The sequence below is a fragment of the Hyperolius riggenbachi genome, chromosome 3 (genome assembly GCF_040937935.1).
Source record: "Hyperolius riggenbachi isolate aHypRig1 chromosome 3, aHypRig1.pri, whole genome shotgun sequence".
Lineage (NCBI taxonomy): Eukaryota > Metazoa > Chordata > Amphibia > Anura > Hyperoliidae > Hyperolius > Hyperolius riggenbachi.
The window spans coordinates 483855621-483880082 of NC_090648.1; the positions used below are offsets into that span (position 1 = coordinate 483855621).

The 24462-nt window shown below is 44.1% G+C and overlaps 1 protein-coding gene across 1 annotated transcript in view; it reads left to right on the forward strand.

The window, feature by feature from the left end:
- The first annotated feature begins 2373 nt into the window (after positions 1–2373).
- Positions 2374–24462, forward strand: part of VWF (von Willebrand factor) — a 297479-nt gene continuing 275390 nt past the window's right edge. The window contains 5 exon segments of the mRNA XM_068278128.1: positions 2374–2481; positions 11050–11101; positions 13444–13611; positions 15790–15892; positions 21663–21871. Coding sequence (XP_068134229.1) covers positions 11050–11101; positions 13444–13611; positions 15790–15892; positions 21663–21871 — 532 coding nt within the window. The 5' untranslated portion in view covers positions 2374–2481.

Below are 24462 nucleotides of genomic sequence, written 5' to 3' on the forward strand. Positions count from 1 at the left end.
GAAAAACAACATTTCTCAGCTTTTATTTACATTTGAGCAAAAAGTGTCTAGTCCAAAATTATTCATACCCTTCACAAACTGTCACAGTCTGTGGGGAAATCCTAAGTTCTATACCATTCCAAACAGTCCAAGCTGTTCTAAAGCATCCTAATTACCCTGATTAATTGAGAACAGCTGTTTTAATCAACTCAATAAGTGAAAAACAGCAGCTCTCTGCCGTTGGTTTGTGGCCAGTAATGGCTAAGACAAAGGAGCTCAGTGAGGACCTATCTTTCAAGCTAACTCCCTCTACCTACACCTAATATTAACCCCACCCATCTACGACTAACATTAACCCCCCCTCCCCAACACACCCCTCTGTCTAGCACTATCTTTCCACTTACCAACGCCGCAATCTCTGCCATTACCCAAAGTTGGGTTACACTGCAGTTGAACTTCGTACATTGCTTAGTGCCCCTGCCGAATATATGGAGTTTGGCTATAAAATAATCCCACTGCTCCGGCACCACCGTAGACCTTAGTGTAATTTACCAATATGGCGGCACCTACTGAGTAATAGCAGCATAGGGGGTGATATTATTGTGACGGCCAAACCGGAAGTGGTTGCCGGCGAGGACGGGAGGATCTCCGAGACATGGCGAGGGCACCGATCGGCTGCAGGGGGCTGAGGGAAGCCCCAGGTGAGTAAATGTCATTTTTTTTGCCAGACTTAAGGTTACCTTTAAGGTGGCCACTAACGATCCAATTTCTAGCGAAAACTCGTTTGAGCGAGAAGATAATTCTGATCGGAAGAAAAAACGTTCACTACACCACCAATGAACCACTCTTTGCTTCCTATCTATCTCAACCAACAAGAAAATCCAAATTTTGGTTCGACCAAAATCCAAATCAGATGATTATTTTTAAATTGTTCGTAATCGGTTGTGCCCATCAATGGAGATTATTTACAACCAATCCGATCAGAATTTCTAACCGCTTAAACGATTTATTGCTAGAAATTGGACCGTTAGTGGCCACCTTTATTGGATACGAAAAATAAGACAGTGTCAGCTGGACACCTTTAGCATTTTAGATGTTTCTGGTGCTGGAGGAGATAAGATTTACGCAGGTAAAAATTCAGCACCACTGCTGTGCTTCTCTGCATGAGAGGATGGAACGTGAGAGGCGGCTACTGGTGGCGCACAGTAGGGAGGCCTAGAAAGCGGAGGGAGGAAAGACGTTGTACCTCATACTTTTATAGCGGAATAGAGGAAGTGGGGGAGGGGGAAGATGACCACATGCTTTGGGTGTGTGTATTTAGAGGGGGGGGGGGGAAGAGGTGGCCACACAACTAATTGGGGGGAGAGGAAAGTTGGACCAGCCATACTTGCTTTCATACTTTCAGAAGTATGGAATGGTGGCTACACTTGTCATGGTTGGGTGTGGGATGGTGGCTTCCAACGATTTGGGTGAAATAAGAGGTTTTAGTGGCTGAACTTTTGGGGAGGGAGGGGGGGAAATAGTGGGCACATTTGTAATGTGGGAGTGAAGGCAATGATGGCTGCACTCGCTTTATAACCCTGGAGGTCAGTGGTCATCCTTGTGGGGGAGGGGGGGTAAAGTTTCACTGGGGTCCAATGATATCTATCTATCTATCTCTGCAGTATCTATCCAGAGTGAGGAAATGACCACCTAAACTGGGGTTTCTCCCTTCATCTAAAGTATCGTATATATCCTATAGTACCACTATCTAAAATTTTGTATACAGTTATTAACTCCTTAAATGGATAAAGTTATATGATATACCCCTTGAAACTGGTACATTTAATAGCAGAATATGTATACATGTTTTCCAGATATTCTGTGGTATTGTTGAATAATTCCAAACCCCTTCTCCTGTTTGCCGACAGTTTATTTACTAATTTATATAACTCAACATTTGTTATGACAGATTGACAATGAGAAAAAAACAGGATTTCTTTGGATTCTCCATGATTTTATCAGAGAGCTCCTTGGGGTAGGTATATGTGCTGAGAACCAGCGATTTAAAGACGACGGTATAAAAACAGAAACACATAATAAAATGTTTAATTTATGACTCTTTTTAACAAGGCCAGGACAAAACATTCCCATTTTTGTTTGCTCATCAGTCTTTACCAATGGATGCTTTGTAAAACCTTTCAAGGCCTAATCACTCGCGAACAGTTTTTTCTTTATTTTTTTAAAGTTGTTTCCTCGTATTGTTCCAGTCTGGCAATTAAGCCAACTGATTTTTCTGATAGCGGTTTTACACCATTGTGCTGGAGTTTGGACGGATGTAACACTCACAGTTTATCTTTCCTTTCAATGAACTAAAGTTCCTGCCTTAAGTATACATAAAATGTCAGAATTTTAGGAGACCCCAGTGTGGTCCAGCAGAGGAGTCACACAGACGGGAGCGATGGGCTGCTAAAAACTGTTCCTCTGACCATCATTTTCTTCTGGCTCTTCAAACACACCAAGGTAATTTACACAAATTAGAATGGGGAGTGTCTGGGGATTGTTTGCCTGCTATGCACATTGTTATTTATTTTCTATCTTTTTGTTTTTTTACTCTATTGGATTTAAAATGTGTTAGATGTTTGTATAGAAATGAAATGCTTTTTTTTATATACATTTTTTAGGATTTTTTTTGTAAATGTTTTTTTTTAACATGTTTATGTTCTTAAATGTCCTCTTATTTTTACTTTTTAATTCTTATTCTAAAGTATTTTATTTTTTAATTTATATTCTTAAACCTGTTTTCCTTTATTTTTTTTAACTCCATATTCCTAAATTTAACGTTCTTAACCAATTTCTTTAATGTTTAATCATTTTTTATTTCTAATAAAAAATGTGCAGTAATAAAAATAATAATTGCATTAAATGGTTCAGGATTTACCAAATCACTATCACACTCATACATGATTTATTCTCTTTTTGATGTCATTTTAATTTTGGAATGTGTAAATGTTTACTTTTGTTGCATTTGAATTTCAGTGCAGTTGAATATAAAACAAGTACCGGTAGTTATTTTTGAAACATACAGGGCCAGATGCAATTTACCTTTTCTCCTGCGTTTTCTCCTAGGAGATAATTTTTCATCTTTGATTTAAAATAACTTTTCAGCATTTTGCTATGGAAAAAGTACCAAAAAGAAGGTGAAAAAGTACTGCCAAAATTATTTTGAGAATTTGTATGCTTGCTGGTGGTTTAAAACCCCTTTTATTGACAAGTTATAAAAATATCACTTTGGAGAAAACTCAGGTGAAAAAGTGAATTGCATACGGCCCACACACTCTTATGCAAATAACTTTTTCAGAGTTTTCTCCAAGGTAATAATGTAATGCCTTGTTTATAAAATGCCTTTTAAACCACCAGCAATCAAGAAAATACTTAAAATAAATTTGGTAGCGCTTTATCACCAACTTTTTGGTACTTTAACCACTTTGTTTTGCCTACAATGATGCAATGTTAAAACTGTGAAATCTCTCTAGGCAGCTGGATGAGTCGCATATTTAAATGAATTAGGAAATAAGCAAAGACTATTCAAATAAAAATGTTTGGATTACAATTAAACTATTACCTTTCAATACAATTAAACATGACGGGGGCATAAAAAGGGCTTCTGAAAATACATTTAAATCTACAAAAAAACACATGGGGCCATATGCAATTCTTTTTTTTCACCTGAGGTTTCTCCTAGGAGAAAATGTTCATCTTCTCTTTAAACTAACTTTTCAGCATGTTACAATTGAAAAATTACTCAAAAGTTGTTGAAAAAGTACTATCAAATGTATTTAGAGTATTTTTACTTGCTTACTGGAGGTTTAACATGTATTTTATGACAAGTTGTAAAAATGTCACCCAGGAGAAATCTCAAAAGAAAAAGTGAATTTCATATGGGCCCATATGCAATTCACCTATTCATCTGAGTTTTCTCCGAGGTGATATTTTCACAACTTCTCATACAATGGCCCATATGCAATTCACCTTTTCTCCCGAGTTTTCTCCTGGATCATATTTTCAAAATTGTCATTAAAATGCATTTTAAAGAGAATCTGTATTGTTAAAATCGCACAAAAGTAAACATACCAGTGCGTTAGGGGACATCTCCTATTACCCTCTGTCACAATTTCGCCGCTCCCCGCCGCATTAAAAGTGGTTAAAAACAGTTTTAAAAAGTTTGTTTATAAACAAACAAAATGGCCACCAAAACAGGAAGTAGGTTGATGTACAGCATGTCCACACATAGAAAATACATCCATACACAAGCAGGCTGTATACACCCTTCCTTTTTAATCTCAAGAGATCATTTGTGTGCTTCTTTCCCCCTGCAGCTATCTTCCACTGAAGTGTCAGGCTGTTTCTTCCTGCAGAGTGCAGACAGCTGTGCCTGTATGTAATTCCTCAGTATGTGAAAGCCCAGCCAGCTCAGAGGACGATTTATCCAGCTTGTAAAAGATAATAGAGCAGAGAGAAGCTGCACTAATCTAAATAATACACAGGCAGTGTGCAGAGAGGGGCCTGGAGGTGGGAGATGCATCACAGAACCACAACACTGAAGAACTTGGCAGCCTTCCAGACACAGCCTGACAAGTCTGACAAGAGAGAGATAAGTTGATTTATTACAGAGATGGTGATAGTAGAACATGCTGCAGTAAGCCAGAACACATTAGAATAGCTTTTGGAACTTGTAGGATGATAAAAAACAGGATGCAATTTTTGTTACGGAGTCTCTTTAAATCATCAGCAAGCAAAAAGATACTCAAAATCATGTTGGTAGTACTTTTTCACCTACTTTTTAGTACTATTTCCATTGCAAAGTGCTGAAAATACTCAATATGAATTTGATAGTACTATTTCACCAACATTTGGGTACTTTCTCAATTGTAAAATGCTGAAAAGTTAGTTTAAAGAGAAAATGAAAATGATCTCCTAGGAGATAACTCTGGTGAAAAAGTAAATTGCATATGGACCATTGTTTTTAACAGCAATAATTATATTGTCAGCTGTATTTAAAAGTAAATCATAAGTGATTATATGTGAGGGGAAAATGCCATACAAAAATATATATTGCAATGACTGATGTAACTAGGAATATGGTTTTGCCTTCCTAGAATTTATTATGTATTATTTTTTGTGTTTTTCAGTCATTTTTTTCCCATTAAATATTATGAATAATAATGACGTAATTTGCATAAGATCATAAAAATTTTTTACAAATAAAGATTCCCTTGTTTGGAACTCGCTCTGCAGGTTAGCCTGGCATGTTCTGTAAGCTGTAAAGTGCTTTATTGCTATGATAGCCAAGTCTGTACAATTGGTAGCTAAATCTCATCATTTGTTGACTGAGGCTTAAATTCATCATGGCATTATCATATCTTTAGTTTATAGTAACAAAAGATTTGTTGCAGGGGCATAACTAGAAATCACTGGGCCCCCCTGCAAAACTTTGGATGCCCCCCTCCCCCACGCTGTCGTTTCTGGAGGGAGGGGGGCGTTGATTTTAGCCCGATGTAAAGGAAGGGGGGAGTTGGGCCCCCCTCCCCACTGCTGTTTGTGCCTGCTGCTCCCCTTTCCTGCACTGTGCTCCCTCCTGCCCCTAAAAATGGCCCTGGAGGGCCCCAGAGCCAGACCCCCCCCCCCCCCCACAGGCTTCTCCCCCTAAGGCCCCCCCTGCCGCTGCATCCCTTGCAGGTGCTATTGTTACGCCCCTGATTTGTTGTTATAAAATGTCATTAAAAGCAACAGATGGAGTTGCAAAACTAAAAACAAAATGTAAATGTTTATTTGTAACAAATCATTTTTTCCTTTACAAAAATAAAATCTCTCACCTTTGAGCTCGAGTCCCAGGTTTCATTTCCAGCAAATACTCTGTCCGCATAGAGTTTGTGTGTTCTCCCCATGTTTGTGTGGGCTTTCTCCAGGTGCTCCAGTTTCCACCCACATCCCAAACAAAACAAATCAGTAGATGAATTATTAGTTGTGCCATAGCTGACTCTATGCTTTGGTAGGGACATTACATTTTGGAAAAGGAGAGCGAGTGATGTAACTTATTCAATTTACTTTGTAAAATGAAACAGAAATATATGAAAAAATCTAATATAATATTTTTAACAGTTTACCTGATGATGAGGAAATTACACAACAATAAGAACAAAACCTTTATCCTCTATTACATTCTACACTTGTAGAGGATGATACTGTGTAAAGGTTTGATAAGCATGAGACTCAGACCTGCTCTTTATTGTGTAGAACAGACATAGAAATTGCCAACCTGTGTTTGAAGTGAAAAGTGAACCTGTCACGATAATTATAAACAGGCATTGCTGTGGCTCACTTCATTTAAAAAATGATGGCTCCTTGGCTGTTACTGACCTAAGAAAGGGGAGGGGGGGGGGGGGGGGAGAAATCGTTTAAAAAATAAGTATAAATTCAATTAATTTTCTTACTTGATTGTGCTGTTTGGAAAATCAAACCAATTCCCTATTAACTATTCATTTTTTTTTTAAATTAACCAAGACTCACAGATAGTTATTGAAAAATCTGAAAAAATAAATCGCTCTTTCTTCGACTTCCCCCCAAAAAAGGCAAAATATTGTATGGCCATATCAAGGCTTCACTGCTTATTGCATAACTCGCTTACAGTGAAGTTGAATATTACAACAAATATGTGAAAATTGGTTAAGCTTCAAGTGAATCCGAGATGAAAAACTAACCATAATAAGTAACTTGTCTATATATCTTATCTAAAGCTTAAATAGTTTACACAGCAAATCTAGCTGCAAACAGCTTTAATAAAATTTGATTATTTCTTCCTGTGATACAATGACAGCAGCCATGTTGTTTGTAAACATTACACAGAGGCAGGCTTATCTGTATCTTGAGCAAAAAAAAACCTAATCCCCCCTCCCCCTCCCTCCTCCCCTCTGTCTCCGAAATCTCTGGCTAGTAATACCTCCCCCTCCTCCTGCCCAGACTGAGCTCCCATGAGCCCTTGCTACTGTCTGAAAGTGCCTTGGCTCTCTGAAAACCTGTGGGCGTGGCTTGTTTAGTTTATAGGGAATTCGAGTATTAAGACAAAAACAAAAAAGTATCTGGCTTGAGGAATGCCATATAAACAATAGGAGAGGAACACAATTATGCAATGAGTAAAAGTTCATCTCGGATCCACTTTCAGCTGCTGGCATGACAGGTATGCTTTGTAGTTGTAGGTAGGCCTGTTTTTGCTATTGTGCAATAAAGATAACATAGCTCCACAAAGAACAATGCACCCTTTTTTTAAGTCAAATGAAATGGTCATTGACATGCAAATAATTCCAGATTACGTGCATTTTTTTATTTTTTTTTTACAAATGATGTTCAGTTTGGGATTCTCCCAACCAAATGCAATTCCTGTTAATTTTTGGATGGATTCCAAGCTGCATATCATTTTAATACAAGTTGAAATTATTAGTATATCTCATTGACCATCTCCAGTCACTTAGGAGTACACACATGCAATTTTGATTGGTCAATGACTGGACAATTTTACCACCTCCATGAAGTATGATAGCAGCACGGTGGCAGAGTGCTTTGCACCAGAAGCACCAGTAGCTTAGGAGCTCTGGGCCCCACTGCAAGTTTTACACTGACCCCCCTCAAGCGCTCTCTATATAACAATTGATAAAGCACCATAACCTGCCAAGGACAGCTGCGGTGTCAGAGAGGTGTAAGCTGGGGAGGGGACAGCTGCGGTGTCAGAGGGGTGTAAGCTGGGGAGGGGACAGCTGCAGTGTCAGAGAGGTGTAAGCAGGGGGGGGGGACAGCTGCAGTGTCAGAGAGGTGTAAGCTGGGGAGGGGACAGCTGCAGTGTCATAGAGGTGTAAGCAGGGGAGGGGACAGCTGCAGTGTCAGAGAGGTGTAAGCTGGGGAGGAGACAGCTGCGGTGTCAGAGAGGTGTAAGCTGGGGAGGGGACAGCTGCGGTGTCAGAGGGGTGTAAGCTGGGGAGGGGACAGCTGCGGTGTCAGAGGGGTGTAAGCTGGGGAGGGGACAGCTGCGGTGTCAGAGGGGTGTAAGCTGGGGAGGAGACAGCTGCGGTGTCAGAGAGGTGTAAGCTGGGGAGGGGACAGCTGCGGTGTCAGAGGGGTGTAAGCTGGGGAGGGGACAGCTGCGGTGTCAGAGGGGCGTAAGCTGGGGAGGGGACAGCTGCGGTGTCAGAGAGGTGTAAGCTGGGGAGGGGACAGCTGTGGTGTCAGAGGGGTGTAAGCTGGGGAGGGGACAGCTGCAGTGTCAGAGAGGTGTAAGCTGGGGAGGGGACAGCTGCAGTGTCAGAGAGGTGTAAGCAGGGGAGGGGACAGCTGCAGTGTCAGAGGGGTGTAAGCTGGGGAGGGGACAGCTGCAGTGTCAGAGAGGTGTAAGCAGGGGAGGGGACAGCTGCAGTGTCAGAGAGGTGTAAGCAGGGGAGGGGACAGCTGCAGTGTCAGAGAGGTGTAAGCAGGGGAGGGGACAGCTGCAGTGTCAGAGGGGTGTAAGCTGGGGAGGGGACAGCTGCAGTGTCAGAGAGGTGTAAGCTGGGGAGGGGAACAGTCTATACATGTAATCAAGGAACATATAGAGGTGATCACTACCAGCATAAGACAATAAAGAGCTAATGACGTGGGTGAAGGAAGGTCCCTACTGGGCCCTTCTGGTCCACGGGCCCTGGTGGGGTCGCTACCTCTGCAACCCCTATTGCTACGCCACAGCTTAGCACTCTCGCCTTGCAGTGCTGGGGCCCTGTTTCAAATCCCAGCAAGGGCACTTTCTGCGCGGAGTTTGTATGTTCTCCTTGTGTCTGTGTGGGTTTCCTCCAGGCTCTCTGGTTTCCCCCCACATCCAAAAAAACATACTGTTAAAGAGGAACTCCAGTGAAAACAATGTAATAAAAAAGTGCTTCATCTTTACAATAATTATGTATAAATGCTTTAGTCAGTGTTGCCCGTTGTAAAATCTTTCCTCTCCCTGATTTACATTCTGACATTTATGACATGGTGACATTTTTACTGCTGGCAGGTGATGTCAGTAGAAGGAGATGCTGCTTGCTTTTTTGGCAGTTGGAAACAGCTGTAAACAGTTGTTATTTCACACAATGCAATGAGGTTCAGAGACAGGAAACTGTCAGGAGTGGACCATGGTCATGACATCACGCTATGGGAGGGTTTTCACCACAATATCAGCCATACAGAGCCCCCTGATGATCTGTTTGAGAAAAGGAATAGATTTCTCATGGGAAAGGGGGTATCAGCTACTGATTGGGATGAAGTTCAATTCTTGGTCACGGTTTCTCTTTAAGTTAATTGGCTTCCCCCTAAATTGGCCCTAGGCTAAGATACATACACTACACGGTACATACATAGACATATGACTCTGGTAGAGAACAGATTGGGAGCCCCTCAGAAGGACAGATACGTGACAAGACATCGCTATATAAATACTAAATTATAATAATATGATTTCTTACCTACACAATCTGCTCATAGTATTCAAAATCCGTCACCTCATACCTCATGAAGGTGGTGAAACTGGCCAATAATTAAGACATTTAGACATTTGCACTATTGCAGTAAAGTGACAATCTCTTATGTAAAAAGAAAAAAAATAAAATAAACCCATATGAGGTGGAGATGCAGAAAGAACTTTAAAACATTACAAGTTACGTGCAATCTTTCCTATGTATTTTTTAATGTAATTTGCTAAACACCAGAAAAAATACTGCTGTGTAATAACAATGTCACCAAGCAAGGTAGAGGCTGGCACTCCCGTATAAATAAAGCTCTTCTATTGAAACATCAATAAAAACGAGTGGCTATACGGCGACAGCCCGCTGTTTTTGGTCTCTGCCCTTTTTTAAGCCGAAGTGCCCAGTGCAGGCCTGGATTTACCTCACAGGATTCTATAGGCACAGATGTCCTCGCATCCTAGTCTCCGCCCTCCATGACCCTACAAATCCCTCCAAAATGCACCACAAGTGTGCTGGCTGTTCCAGCTGTTGCTTCCCCCTTACTTCCCTTTCCTGTCATTGGTAGCTACAGTTATCTCTTAGCACTATGTAGCTAGAAGTACCCTCAGAATTGAGTAGCTAGAGGTGCCCCTGACTAAAGGGAGATCTCGGCAGTGGATTGTCCAGAGCAGGATGAGTAACCTGTCATTTACACTCTCATCAGGACTCTGCATAGGTATGGAGGGAGGGAGGAGCTTGGGGAGGGGAACGAGCCGCCTTTCCACCATTAGGCGCCTGTAGGCACGTCCCTACAGTGCTTTATGGTAAATCTAGACCTGGCCCAGTGCTTGAAAAAGGTCTGAGAGTAGAAATAGCGGGCTGTCGCCGTATAGCCACTTGTTTTTATTGATTTTTCAATAAAAGAGCTTTATTTATATGGGAGTGCCCGCTTCTACCTTGCTTGCTGACTGTTTGGATCCCAAGGTGCGGGGGTCTGCTGAGGCTTGGGCACACCAATCCCCTTTATATATAGTGAGTGCCACTCTTTTTACCACTATATACATAATAACAATGTCACTGCTTGAAGATCAGCGTTCTTCTACCAAACTTAAAGAGACTCTGTAACAAAATTTTGAGCCTTATTTCTTCTATCCTATATGTTCCTATAGCTGTTCTGATGTGTTCTGTCTAACTGCAACCTTTCCTAGTTGCACTGTGGCTGTATTATTTCTGTTATATAATCTAATCTTCTCTCCTCTGTCGGCTCTGTCGGGCTCAGGCACTCAGGCTGGAATGTGCTGTGCTGCTTGTGATTGGATATAAGCTATACACACCCTCTCCAGGCCCCCTGCACACTCTGTATGACTCAAACACTGAGCTACTCTCAGCCTATCACTTGCTATGTATTTTGTTTGTAAACACTGCATAAAAATGGCAATTACAAGCCAGGATTGCAGCAGGGAGAGGCAGAAACAGCACAGAGGGGCCCAGGAGAACATAATGAATAGAATGGTATGCTTTTTATTGTAAGAATTTTAGAGTACAGATTCTCTTTAATGTGATTAATAAATGTGTGTTTTCCATACAGATGGGATTCCTGCAGCTGGTCGCCATCGTTCTGGCCTGTCTACTGTCACCAGGTGAGACCGCTATAGAAATGTCACCACTACCAGTTACACCATGGTCAATGAGATGCTAATAAATTCAATTTGATGCAAACTGTGTGCTAATTATATGCAAATATATGCAGCCAGGAATTAGATTAAATGCAGAAGCTTATTTATTTAATTTAATTGGTCCAATTCCAGTCCAATTCCTGGGTGCAGCTGTGAGGGGGGAGCATGCACAAAGTGCACAGAGGGAGTATGACTCACCTAGCCGAGATCCAACGCAGCAAAATGTAACACTACACTGCATCTCCTTCCTGGTCTTCGGTGTTTTGCCGCACTGGTAACAACGCCCCCTATGATGACATCACGGGGGGCGCTGTTACCAGTGGGACAGAACACCAAAGACCAGGAAGGCGATGCGATGTAGTGTCACATTTAGCTGAGTGCCCCCCTCCTCCACTGGATACTTTATGGGCACTCTGGCTACCGTATGGGGACACTCTGGCTACTTTATGAGGGCACTCTGGCTACCGTATGGTGTGTACTCTGGCTACCTTATGGGGGGCACTCTGGCTACCTTATTGGGGGCATACCGGCTACCTTCCTGGGACACTGTGGCTACCTTACAGGTGGGGCACTCTGGCTGCCACATTGCATTGGGGGGAGGGGGGAACACAATTTATACACCCTCGCCTTGTGAGCTCTATAGCCTAGAAACTGCCCTGATTTCGACAATCATCTGAGGATCGGTTCACGCAAACAATGCTGAATCTTTGCCGTTAACATCTTCTCAACTGCCTCCAGTAAATCTCCCACTTCCTAGGCATTTGCAGAAACGAACTGAAGGCATTTCCAGGAAGTTGACTATCAATGCATTTCGTTTTAGAACAGTGTCCTTCTGGAAGCTGCAAGTAGCAAGATCAATTGTGGTAACTCACAAAAGCCTACCACAAACTCCTTGATGGATGTTCTCATTCATTCATTGGAGAAGTGGTCAATCTGTATCTATCCATGTAATCCAAGCCTTAGTTTCCACTGGGCAACCATTGTCAGGATCACCAGAAAATGGTCCTGGACGGTGCCCCGATTGGCCTGTTTAGGCAATCAGATTGCAGTTTTAAAAATAAGAGTTACTCAAAGAGTAGACCTTTTACGGAGTAAGCCTATGCTAATTTCTAGAGTGATACTTCAGTGTGCATCATTATTAAACCACCTTAGCGGTATGGACGAGCTCAGCTCGTCCATTACCGCCAGAGGGTGCCGCTCAGGCCCTGCTGGGCCGATTTTGATCAAATAAAGAGCAGCACACGCAGCCGGCACTTTGCCAGCTGCGTGTGCTGCCCGATCGCCGCCGCTCTGCGGCGATCCGCCGCGAGCAGCGGCGAAAGAGGGTCCCCCCAGCCGCCTGAGCCCTGCGCAGCCGGAACAAATAGTTCCGGCCAGCGCTAAGGGCTGGATCGGAGGCGGCAGACGTCAGGACGTCGGCTGACGTCCATGACGTCACTCCGCTCGTCGCCATGGCGACGTAGTAAACAAAACACGGAAGGCCGCTCATTGCGGCCTTCCGTGTTACTTTTGGCCGCCGGAGGCGATCAGAAGAACGCCTCCGGAGCGCCATCTAGTGGGCTTTCATGCAGCCAACTTTCAGTTGGCTGCATGAAATAGTTTTTTTTTAATTTAAAAAAAACCCTCATGCAGCTGCCCTGGCGATCTTAATAGAACGCCAGGGTGGTTAAGCCTGGTTGAGGGGTGGAATGGGTATCCCTCTTCTTTAATCAGCAGAAGCTTTAGTTACTAAGGGCCCTTTCACACCAGCGGGCTTTTTCGGCGTTTTAATGCCACAGCCGAAGTTGGCGTTTGCCTAGGTAAAATGAAAATCCATAGACTTTCATTTTATCTTTCACACTTAACGCTGCGTTTTGAAGCTCCCAGGAGCTTTTTTAGGGCTGACCGCTGCGTTTCTCAATACAATTGATACTAATGTATTGGCGTTAAAACGCCTTAAAAACGCTTTGAAAACTCCTTAAAAACGCCAGCAGCCAAAACGCAGCGTTTTAGCCTTTTACTGCTGCCTGTAGTGTGAAAGAGCCCTAAAGGCAATGCCACATGACACATGTAATCTCTTTTTTACACATGTAAAAAAGAGGGTTGGGCTTGTGTTTCTGTAGGAAGCCTCTTCAGTTTGTGTCACACTTTAATGTTTTATTAGAAAGTGGTCCATGGATCACATCATTCAGTAATTGTGTACATTTGTTTAATTATTTTTAATTGGAAAAAATTATTGTGAATTTTTAAACAATGGCATGGACATATCACCATAAATGTTCAGACGTTCCTTCTCTGGCTAATCTGATCTTTTGTGTTCACCGTAGGATGTCCTCTGGATGTGTTTGGAATGCCGGACTGGTCCTCTTTGTCACGGTGCAGCCTGTTTGGGAAGAGCCACATCAGGACGTTTGATGGGACCTTCTATGATTTTGTTGGAGATTGTAGCTATATGGTGGCCGGGGACTGTCAGAAGCACACGTTCTCTCTCGTAGGTACGTGTGTGGCCTTCTTTATCCAATTTAGCCACCTTTATGGTTTTAAGACTAATTCCAGGGATGTTGAACTCCAGTCCTCAAAGGCCGAGGTCCTGACACATTTTTGGCACAGCTCAATTGAATTCATCCGACTGAATCAGGAAAGGGGTGGGCCATCAAGTAGAACACATTTCTCCATTCCTCCGTCCAACCTTAAGGCTGCATTTCCACTTGTGCGGTGCGAATCGCCGCGGGAAAAATTCGCATGCGGATGCGAAATTCGCATGCGGGTCCATGCGAATTTTCATGCGAATTCGCACACGAATTCGCATGGATGATGATGCATGCGAATTTAACCATGGCAGTGCTGGTGTGCTTTTCCATTGTTTCTATGCGAATTCTATGAAAATTCGCATGAAAATTCGCATACCAAAACCTCATGCGAATTTCCTATTAAATACATTGTATGCGATTCGCATAGCGGTATGCGGCATGCGAATTCTGATGGCTCTGCCATGCGAATTTTTTCTGCACAGAAAAACGCAAAGGAATCCTGACAAGTGGAAACAGTCCCATTCACTTGTATTGCTATGCGAATTTGCATGCGAAAAACGCATGCGAATTCGTGATAGTGGAAATGAGCCCTAACACTGACATAGATATGGCCCTTGAGGACTGGAGTTCAACACCTTGGATTTTACTCAGAACTCCTCATCACCTCCGAGTTAACGGCCCAACATTTTTACACTGATCATATGCATTTATCCTGGGAGAAGTTTTCACACCTTATCAATGAAATGGCTGGCAGGATTGGATTCTCAGAGCCGGGACAAGGTCCTCCAGCACCCAAGGCTGAGACACCAAAGTGCGCCCCTCCATCCCTCCCACCCCAGCCGTCACACACTGATTGCTATTAGACTAAGAGGCGCCCCAGGGCCCCCAACACCTAGGGCCAGTTTCACACTGCGCATTGCTGCCGCACCGCCAAAAACTGGCCTTCGGGGAATGCCACATTACCATGCGGTATTCTCCGTTTGGCATCCGGCTAAGCAGGAAGTTACGCTCACTTCCTGTTCAGCAATCTATGACGTGCACGGAAGCGTATTTCTAAAATATGCTTTAGCGCATGCGCAATGCAGATAATTGCAGGTTTTTTTTTTTAAAGTGCGCCCCTTACCATAGACTTACATGATTTTTGGTCCGCCGCAGATCGCCGCAGTTGCTGCGCAGTAATGTAGACATTGAAGCGCGTTAGATAAGGCACTTCCATGGAGTATCAATTTGCCGCACTGCACCGCCATAGTGGGAAAGGGCTCTTAATCTCTAGTTATCTGTCTTGAAGTCACTGCTATGTATCCCCTTTTCTTATTTCTCTCTGCTACAAACGCTATAAGGGAATGATAGCTGAGCGAGTTGTGCGCCCCCTCCTACACTGCGCCCTGAGGCTGGAGCCTCTCTCACCTCTTCCTCTGCCCCCCTCCTACACTGCACCCTGAGGCTGAAGCCTATCTCACCTCTGCCTAGGCCCTGGTGGGGAGTATAGATACACTGCATGTGTATATACAACCTAACAATGAACTTCGATCTATCAAACCTCTTTCATCTTCTCCCATGAGGTGCTGAACTTCAAGGGTCATGTGACCTCATCCACCAATCCTGGCTGCTTCAGCCCAGTGACGCCCCTGCCTCAGTTTAAAGCACACCTAAACTGAGAGGGATATGGAGGCTGACATATTTATTTCCTTTTAAACATTGCATATTGCCTGGCTGTCCTGCTGATCTTTTGCCTCCAATACTATTATCTATGGGCCACTAACAAGCATGCATATCAGGCGCTCTGAGTGAAGTATGACAAGATTAGCCACATGCTTGTTTCAGGAGTGTGATTCAGACACAACTGCAGCCAAAGAGACCGGCAGGGCAGCCAGGCAACTGGTATTGTTTAAGAGGAAAAGCCTCCATCAGTTCAGGTGCTCTTTAACAACCCCCCCACCCCACCTCACCATGTCGTGACTCCTCCCCACTCCCTCTGCTGATCGATAACTGCCACCCTGCACATCCAATCAATAGCAGTGGGAGGGGTAACGTGGGCACCACTCCCCTCCTACGTGTGACAGGAGCTGGAAAGGTTCCTATAATGATGGGAAGTAAATTGGGCACTATGTATATGTAATGCTGCATGTTTCATCATTTCAGTGGATTACAAAGATCATGAAAAGAAGAGCATCTCGATGTACCTGGGAGAATATTACGACGTCCATATGTTCTTTGACGGGACGGCAACAGAAGGAGAAAAGAGGTAGGAAGAACGATTTCACTGTTATGTTTGTCCAGTTATTTAAAGGGAAACTTAAAGAGACTCTGTAACAAAATTTTCATCCTTATTTCTGCTATCCCATAAGTTCCTATACTTGTTCTAATGTGGTCTGTCTTACTGCAGCCTTTCCTAGTTGCACAGTGGCTGTATTATCTCTGTTATATGATCTAATCTTCTCTCCTCTGTCGGCTTTGTCGGGCTCAGGCACTCAGGCTGGAATGTGCTGTGCTGCTTGTGATTGGATATAAGCTATACACACCCTCTCCAGGCCCCCTGCACACTCTGTATGACTCACACACTGAGCTCCTTTTAGCGTATCACTTGCTATGTCTTTTGTTTGTAAACACTGCCTAAAACTGGTAATTACAAGCCAGGATTGCAGCAGGGAGTGGCAGAAACAGCACAGAGGGGCCCAGGAGAACAAAAAGAATAGAATGGTATGCTTTTTATTGTAAGAATTTTAGAGTACAGATTCTCTTTAAGTGAGAGGCAGGGGCATATCTGGGTAATATAGCGCCTATGGCAAACATTGAAATTGCGCCCCATATCCATACTGGAGGTTTTTCTCCAGTATGGATATCCAGAGTTGTGTCCACCCCAGTATAGGTAGCCAGAGGTGCCCCCCTCCCAGCATAGGTATTTAAAAGAGCCCCCCCCCCATGTAGGTAGCTCCCGCAGTATAGGTTGCTACAATACAATACAATACAATAACATTTCTATAGCGCTTTTCTCCCTTAGGACTCAAAGCGCTTAGGCTCTCTCAGATTCAGTAATTAGTAGGATGAAGTATTCACACAACAAAAGTTATATTTCTGCAAATGCCAAACTGAACAGGTGGGTTTTCAGTCTGGATTTAAACACGTCCAGGGATGGAGCTGTCCTGATCTGTTGAGGTAAGGAGTTCCAAAACGTAGGGGCAGCATGACAGAAGGCTCTGGGACCAAAAGTTTCCAAGTGGACTCTGGGTATGACTAGATTATTAGAACCTGTTGATCTGAGAATGCGGGGATTGCTACGCAGCTGCAACATATCTTTCATGTATCCAGGCAGGGCCTAAATTATTCAGGGATTTAAATGTCAGTAGGCCGATCTTGAATAGGACCCTCCATTCTATAGGTAGCCAGTGAAGGGAGTGCAGGACTGGCATTATGTGGCAGTGACGGGGTTGGTTGGTTAGCAGTCTGGCAGCAGTATTCTGTATCAGCTGTAGTCGGTACAAGACCTTTTTTGGAAGGCCAGTGTAGAGAGCATTGCAGTAGTCCAGTCGGGATGTGATGAAGGCGTGGACTAAGGTTGGCAGATCTTCTGGGGGTATGAGGTGCTTGATTTTTGCAATGTTCTTCAGGTGAAAATAGGATGATTTCACCACAGCAGAGATTTGAGTTCTGAAGTTTAAATCCCAATCAATTAGAACTCCCGGGCTACGCACATGATCAGAGCTGCGCAGATCCGTGCCTCCTATTCCCAGTGGTGAAGACTGCAAGTTAAGTTGTTTTGTTATCATGCTCTGCCCTCCTATCAGAAGGATTTCAGTTTTGTCTGCATTTAGTTTCAGCCAGTTGTCATTCATCCATTGCTGTAGTTCACGTAAGCAGGCGTTTATAGTTAGAGTTGGGTCTGTCACACCAGGCTTGAAGGAAAGATATAGTTGAGTGTCGTCTGCATAGCAGTGGTATGTCAGGCCATGTTTTTGGATTAGTTTTCCCAGCGGTAACATGTAAATCGTGAAAAGCAGGGGAGAGAGGATTGAGCCCTGGGGCACCCCATACCTAAGTGATACAGGGGTGGACACAGGGGCGTAGCAATAGGGGGTGCAGAGGTAGCGGCCGCATCGGGGCCCTTGGGCCAGAGGGGCCCCGAAGGGCCCTCCCTCAATTACAGTATTAGCTCTCTATTAGTCCACTGCTCATAATAATCACTTCTAATAGATACTTTGATTAGTGGTAATCATTAACAAACTGTTCCCCATCCCCTTCTTGCACCTCTGACACTGTAGTTGCCATTGGCAGGTTTTGGTACGTCGTATCAATTGTTATGTATAGAGTGCTAGGGGGGCCCCATTGTAAAACTTGCATCGGGGCCCACAGCTCCATAGCTACGCCACTGGGTGGACAGGAAGGGCCCCATAGACACTTTGTGGGTTCTGCCACTCAAGAAGGATTGGAACCACTGAAGAACTATGCCATCAATGCCGCAGTATTCCTGTAGCCTGTTTATCAAGATGTCATGGTCAACTGTATAAAAGGCTGCAGAAAGGTCTAGCAGTATGAGGATGGAGCACTCTCCTCTGTCTCTTGCCATGAGCAGGTGGTTGCATATTTGGATGAGGGCCGTTTCAGTGCTGTGGTGTTTCCTGAAGCCAGACTGGAATGGGTCATAACTGTTGTTTTGTAGGATTTTGGCTTCTAGCTGGAGGTAAACAGCTTTTTCAATTAGCTTGCCCAGAAAGGGAAGGTTAGAGACAGGTCTGTAGCTGGTCATTGCATCTGGGTCCAGGGAGGGTTTTTTGAGGAGAGGCCTGATGATTGCTTCCTTCAGTAAAGCAGGAAATATCCCTGATTTTAAGGAACAGTTAACAATTTTTAGGAATACCGGTACAAACAGGTCGGGGCAGTTCAGCATGAACTGTGTTGGGCCAGGATCTAGGTCACAGGTAGAGTTATCCCCCCAACTATAAGTAACAAGCGGCATCCCTCAGTATGGAAGTGGAGCACGAGAGAGGAGGAGGGGACAGCCATGGCGCCCATGGTGCTGTGGTGCCCATGGCATGAGCCGCCTGCACCCCTCTAGATATGCCTCTGGTGAGAGGAATACGGAGGCTGCCATCTTCATTCCCTTGTAAACAATGCTGGTTGCCTGGCTCTCAGGCTGAGCTTTTGGCTTCAATTGTGTTTGAGTCACAGCCCTGCAACAAGCAGGCAGCTAGCTTATTCACATGAGAGTCAGGGCATCCGATCTGCATGCTCATTCTGGGCCATCGGCTTAGGCAGACGGGAATCCTGACGTTCTTCATTCATATTTTCCTGCACGCATATTTCAGCATTTTCTGCCACGATTTTTTGGTGCGGCACAATACATTGTAATTGCGAATGCATGCATCATGTGGAGAAAATCATGAAGCTATGGCAGAGTGGCAGTCAAAACGAGCACGAATAGGTGTGTTCCCTGCCTTATAGTATAAGTTGCAGAACATCAGCACAGAAGCCAGGCACTTCAGGTTCCCTTCGAAATATTCCCCTTCGAATTAGTAAAAAGGACCCTGGAGCCCTTATGAAAAAAATGGTGCCGCCATAGGCGCCTATTATAAAAGCCGCAATATGTATCAGAGAATGGAAATTTGGCGCACAGCGGTGTCCAGTATCGGCACCTCTGGGCGCTGAAATTTACCTTCTTTGCTACAAACCGCACTTTTATAATGGCTGCCATATGCGGTAAAGAAGATACATTTCGGCGTCTGGAGGCACCCGATAGGAATTTTGGCGCCCAATAAAATCATTGTCTCTTGCAGTATTGCGGCAATTTGTTTATCTGCAAGCCTCAAGCATAGTTAACTTGTTTGCCCGCAAATCGCGACGGTGTCTCCGCGTGCCCAAATTGACTTTCTTGCTGCAAATTGCGGCTCTGTGGCCAGGGCCGGGCCGAGGCGAGAGAGGCTCCAGCCTCAGGGCGCAGTGTAGGAGGGGGCACACAACTCACTCAGCTATCATTCCCCTGTTGTGTTTGAAGCAGAGAGAAATAAGAAAAGGGGATACATAGCAGTGACTGCAAGCCAGATACAGTAACTAGAGATTAAGGCAGCCTTTCTCAACCTTTTTACCATGGAGGAACCCTGTAAATAACTTTTGGATCTCAAGGAACCCCTGCAAACAATTTTTTGGTCTCGAGGAACCCCTACATTTATTTTTCAGGAGGCATGGTCTTTAAGTAGGTTAGGCTGCTAACTTCACTATCTCCTATTACATTGCCACTCATTATACTGTCTCCTGACCCCCCAATTTAGTGCTTCTTGTTACAGTACCACCTATTATAGTGTGCTCTATTATACTTCCCCCACGATAGGGTAAAATGCCAAGGAACCTCTGCAGAGTCCTCAAGGAACCCTGGTTGAGAAAGCCTGGATTAAGGTGTTGGGGGCCCTGGGGCACCTCCTAGTCTAATAGCAATCAGTGTGTGATGGATGGCTGGGGTGGGAGGGATGGAGGGGCGCACTTTGGTGTCTCAGCCTTGGGTGCTGGAGGACCTTGTCTCGGCTCTGTCTGTGGCAGAAGGAGGGGTTTAAGGTTTAGTCGGGAGAGGGGGGTTTAGGGTTAGGTGTCGGAGGGGTTAGGGTTAGGCCCCATCTGCGGGGCTCTTAGGGTTAGGCATCGATAGAGGGAGAGTTATGTTTAGCCATAGTAAAATATTGGTAAACATTAACATACAGTAGTTACATAGTTACATAGTTATTTGGGTTGAAAAAAGACATACGTCTTATTTTACTATTGGAACCCAGCAGTAGAATATCGCTTATTAAATTGATATTCTACGAATAATTCATTTATGCATTTCCTTTTAAAGTTCCCAGTTGAGAGCTTTTCTGTTTATCAAATTGGGAAGTTAGCAGATAAACGTTGATTTGTACTACTAATTTTAACCCTAAAAGCCATTTTCATTGTTTTACTAATCTTTAAATACTACTTAGAGAGAGCTGGTTTCTCTTTCTTCATTTGCATCCCTACTCCCGCTTCCTCTCTCCATACCTGATCATTGGGTATGGGGGGCGTGGCTGTTTTTCCACTTCCTGTATTACCGGGAAGTGTGAGACTACTTGACATCAGTAAACTAGACTGTATGCATACCTCTCAACTTTTTGAGATGAGAAAGAGGGACACTTAAGCCATGCCCCTGCCACACCCCTGATCACGCCCCGCCACTCCCCTAGTCACGCATACCATAAAGATTTAATAAGAAAAATATGTTGTTTTATAATTCAAACCACACTGGTCCTTTCTATCCTGGTTCATTTTCCTTCATATTAACATTTTAAAATTAGTAATATATCAATTTAAAGGATGGGAATAAATGTTTAGAGTCAATCAAACACATTTGTTAGTAGAGAAATATATATATTTACACAGAAACAGGGACAAACTCCTCAAAGAGGAACAAATGAGGAGGAAAGATGGACAGGGCTCCCAAAGAGGGACAGTTGGAAGCTATTCTGTATGGCCAGGCTTCCTGGATGAAAAAAATACTAGGTGTAGAGGCATAAGGCAACTTGCGGTTGTGAAAGTCCTTAACCATTTACTGTTTTTCCCTCCAATACATGGATCCACCAGACCAGGTGTTGTTATGGCCAACTTATCATGATGTTATGGGGGAAGGGGTCATAGTGGCCACACTTGCTATACTACTCCTGCCAGATGGACCTTTTTGTTCATATAGATCACTATGGGGCAGAGGGAGGAAGAAGGGGTGTGACCGTCAGGAAGGGGCCTCATGAAGTTCTTCTGCTTCCTGATTTGTAGTTGTTCGACTGAGTAGGTCAACAATCTGCATTGCACTTGGATGCCAGTAATGTTTCCTCTTTCAATTTGCAGCGAGCATAGTGATTTTACCACAATCACTTTCAGTCAGGCGGCCATTTTGGAAGCCGATGTTCATAAACAAGTTTAGGAGGTTAGGAGGGCCAGAATGGAATGTTCTCTGTTCCTTTGCTTGCAAGGTGATTGTTTTCCTTCATAATTGGCTGCACTCCCTCCTTTCCTAACAGCATTTCTCTGCCGTATGCCTCAAATGGGATATATTTGGAGAACGAAGCTGGCTACTACAAGCTGTCTAGTCGGGAACACGGGATTTTGGTGAAGATCGATGTCAGTGGAAACATGCAGATTGTGTTCTCCAGCGAACACTTCAACAGGACGTGCGGCCTTTGTGGCAACTTCAATCAGTTTGCCGAAGATGACTACATGACTCAGGAAGGTAAACAGAGCCTTCTATTCTGATGGGAGGCGTGGGGATAACCAGGAGGGGCTACTAGTTGTTAATGATTGCCTGTAGGGCATAATAAAGGCAGAAAACCAACTATGTCAATAGCTGAATTTCCTGAGATAATAGATCGCTACCGAAATCCCTCCCCCAATTTTTATCTATATGAGATGGCCTTGAGGGGCTGAGAGGAGGCATTCTCACCCACCCCGTCTCACCGACCTATGCACCATGCTGTCTGGGTCTCACCCACCTATGCACCCTGTTGTCTGGGTATCACTCACCTATGCACCCGGGGGAGGGAGAATTCCCATTGGTCTATTGCAAACCAATTGTAGCCTAATGCTTCTGATGGCTCTGGGAATGATATACTGGTGTTTATAGCGGGCAAGGACCCGAATGGGCGGTGGCAGCAGCTGTGGTGAACCTGAATGGATGGTGGCAGGTGAGTATTTTGCAAAACATACTCGGCGACCAGCCTCGTGTTAACGGCCACCATCCGTTCTCATAAGCTAACACTGGTTCTGTTGGCCTCTGTCGCCATCCGCTTCATCCGGCCGATCTGGAAAAGTTGCACGGGATCCAAACTTGCGTTCTGCTCACTGGAATAGATCTGGATGGACTAATGTGAATGGATCCTATTACTTTGTATAGGATTCGTTCACATCCATTCTGTTTTGTTCCATGAAATGGAATTTATTGCTAGTGTAACTTTTCACCTCCCTTTCCCCTATTCATGATCTGTGTGGGATGATGAGCACAGCTAACCCCAAAAGGGTTGAGCAGTTGTGTCATTCCATAGGGAATGCACACAGTTTTAGCTCTCTACAGTGTCGTACCTACCAGAAGGCTACAAGTACTCACAGCACCTGGTATAGCCATGGCTAGGGGTGCCGCTGTGGTGCTCAGCCACTGTGTTCTTCACCTGGGACCTCTTTTCATAGTTCGGCCAACTTTTGGGAAAATAGCAGCAGGCAGTGCAGGGGACTGTACTACTTCCTGCACTAGATGTAGCACCCCTCCCCCTTCCTGTCCCATGGCCAATGTGTCCCCTTGTTCTCTACACACAGCCTGCAGTGAGTGAATGTGCAGAGCAGCAGGGTGAGTAGAGAGAATGATTGCTGTGCTGCAGCTGGGACATTAGCAGGGAGAGGTGGCAGGATATGTTTAGTGCTTCAGAAGTTGCCTGTCATTAGTAGCCTTGTGCACTGGCTGCTGTAATACCAGAGTGCCATGGACTATTGATCATTTATCCTGATCAGAGTAATTAATCAATAATGTAGGTAAGTCTGCTGTTGCAGAAGCCAGTAATACCGATGCTGACAGACGACTTCTGTAGTGAGCAGTGAAGCAAGCTCCAGGCAATTTAGATTAGTTTGATTGCACGTTATCTTATCTCTTTTCCCAGCTCCCCCTCCCACCTTCCCCATGACCCTTTCCTCTTTTCAGATTTTAGTGGCTTCTTTTAACAGCATGTTCCTACCAAACAGCACTGGTGATGTCTGCAGTCCTGGTGAGAGGTCCTCCTGCCATTTCTCCTCTCCCACCAGGCTCTCTGTCTTGTGCATCTACCTCTATCCCCCCCTCCTCCTATGCATCCTCCTCGTTCATATGCCCCCCTTTTCTGACTGTCCTCAGAGGAGCTCATAATCTAATCGTACCATAGTCAAAGTCTAATGTTATTGTGTATTTATATAGCACTTACATCTTATGTAGCACTGCATGGAGTACAGAGTTTCATAACGGTTAGAGACACTGAAGTGAAAAAAAAATGATGATATTATGATTTGTATGTGTAGTACAGCTAAGAAATAAAACATTAAGATCAGATACATCAGTCTAATTGTTTCCAGTACAGGAAAAGTTAAGAAACTCCAGTTGTTATCTCTATACAAAAAAGCCATTAAGCTCTACGACTTTCAAAGTCATGGAGAGGGCTGTTTTCTGACTTTTATTATCTCAACTGTTCCTTAACTATTTACTTTTCCTCTGGCAGAGGAGAGGTCATTAGTTTCACAGACTGCTCTGAAAGAATCATTTTGAATGCTGAGTGTTGTGTAATCTGCACATATTAGAGAATGATGCAATGTTAGAAAAAACACTATATACCTGAAAATAAAAATATGAGAATATTTTCTTTGCTGCTAATCTTCTAGTAATTATTCATAGTACACAACCAATTCATTATATCATATATTTTTTTTCGCTTCAGTGTCTCTTTAACTCCATTCACATGCTGTCGACTCCTTTTCCCCCCAAATCCTGCAAAATTTGCAGCAACACGCTCTGCGCCTCAACCCGACAACCCTCCCATCAAAATAACTGGTTGCTTTTTTTCTGGGGGGGTTGTCTGTAAATAATCAGCAAATTCCCTAGGTACACCACTGGCTCTCTATTTGGCCTGTGCTGGTATTGATCACTTCTATCAATGCTTTGAATCATTGGTAATCATTAACAAACTGTTCAAACTGTTGCCCATACCCTTTTTACACCTCTGACACGCAGGGGTGCAGCTAGGCCAAGGTGAACCAAGCGGTCACTTGAGGCCTCACCCACAGTAGGGGCTGCCCATGCTGCCAGGTCCG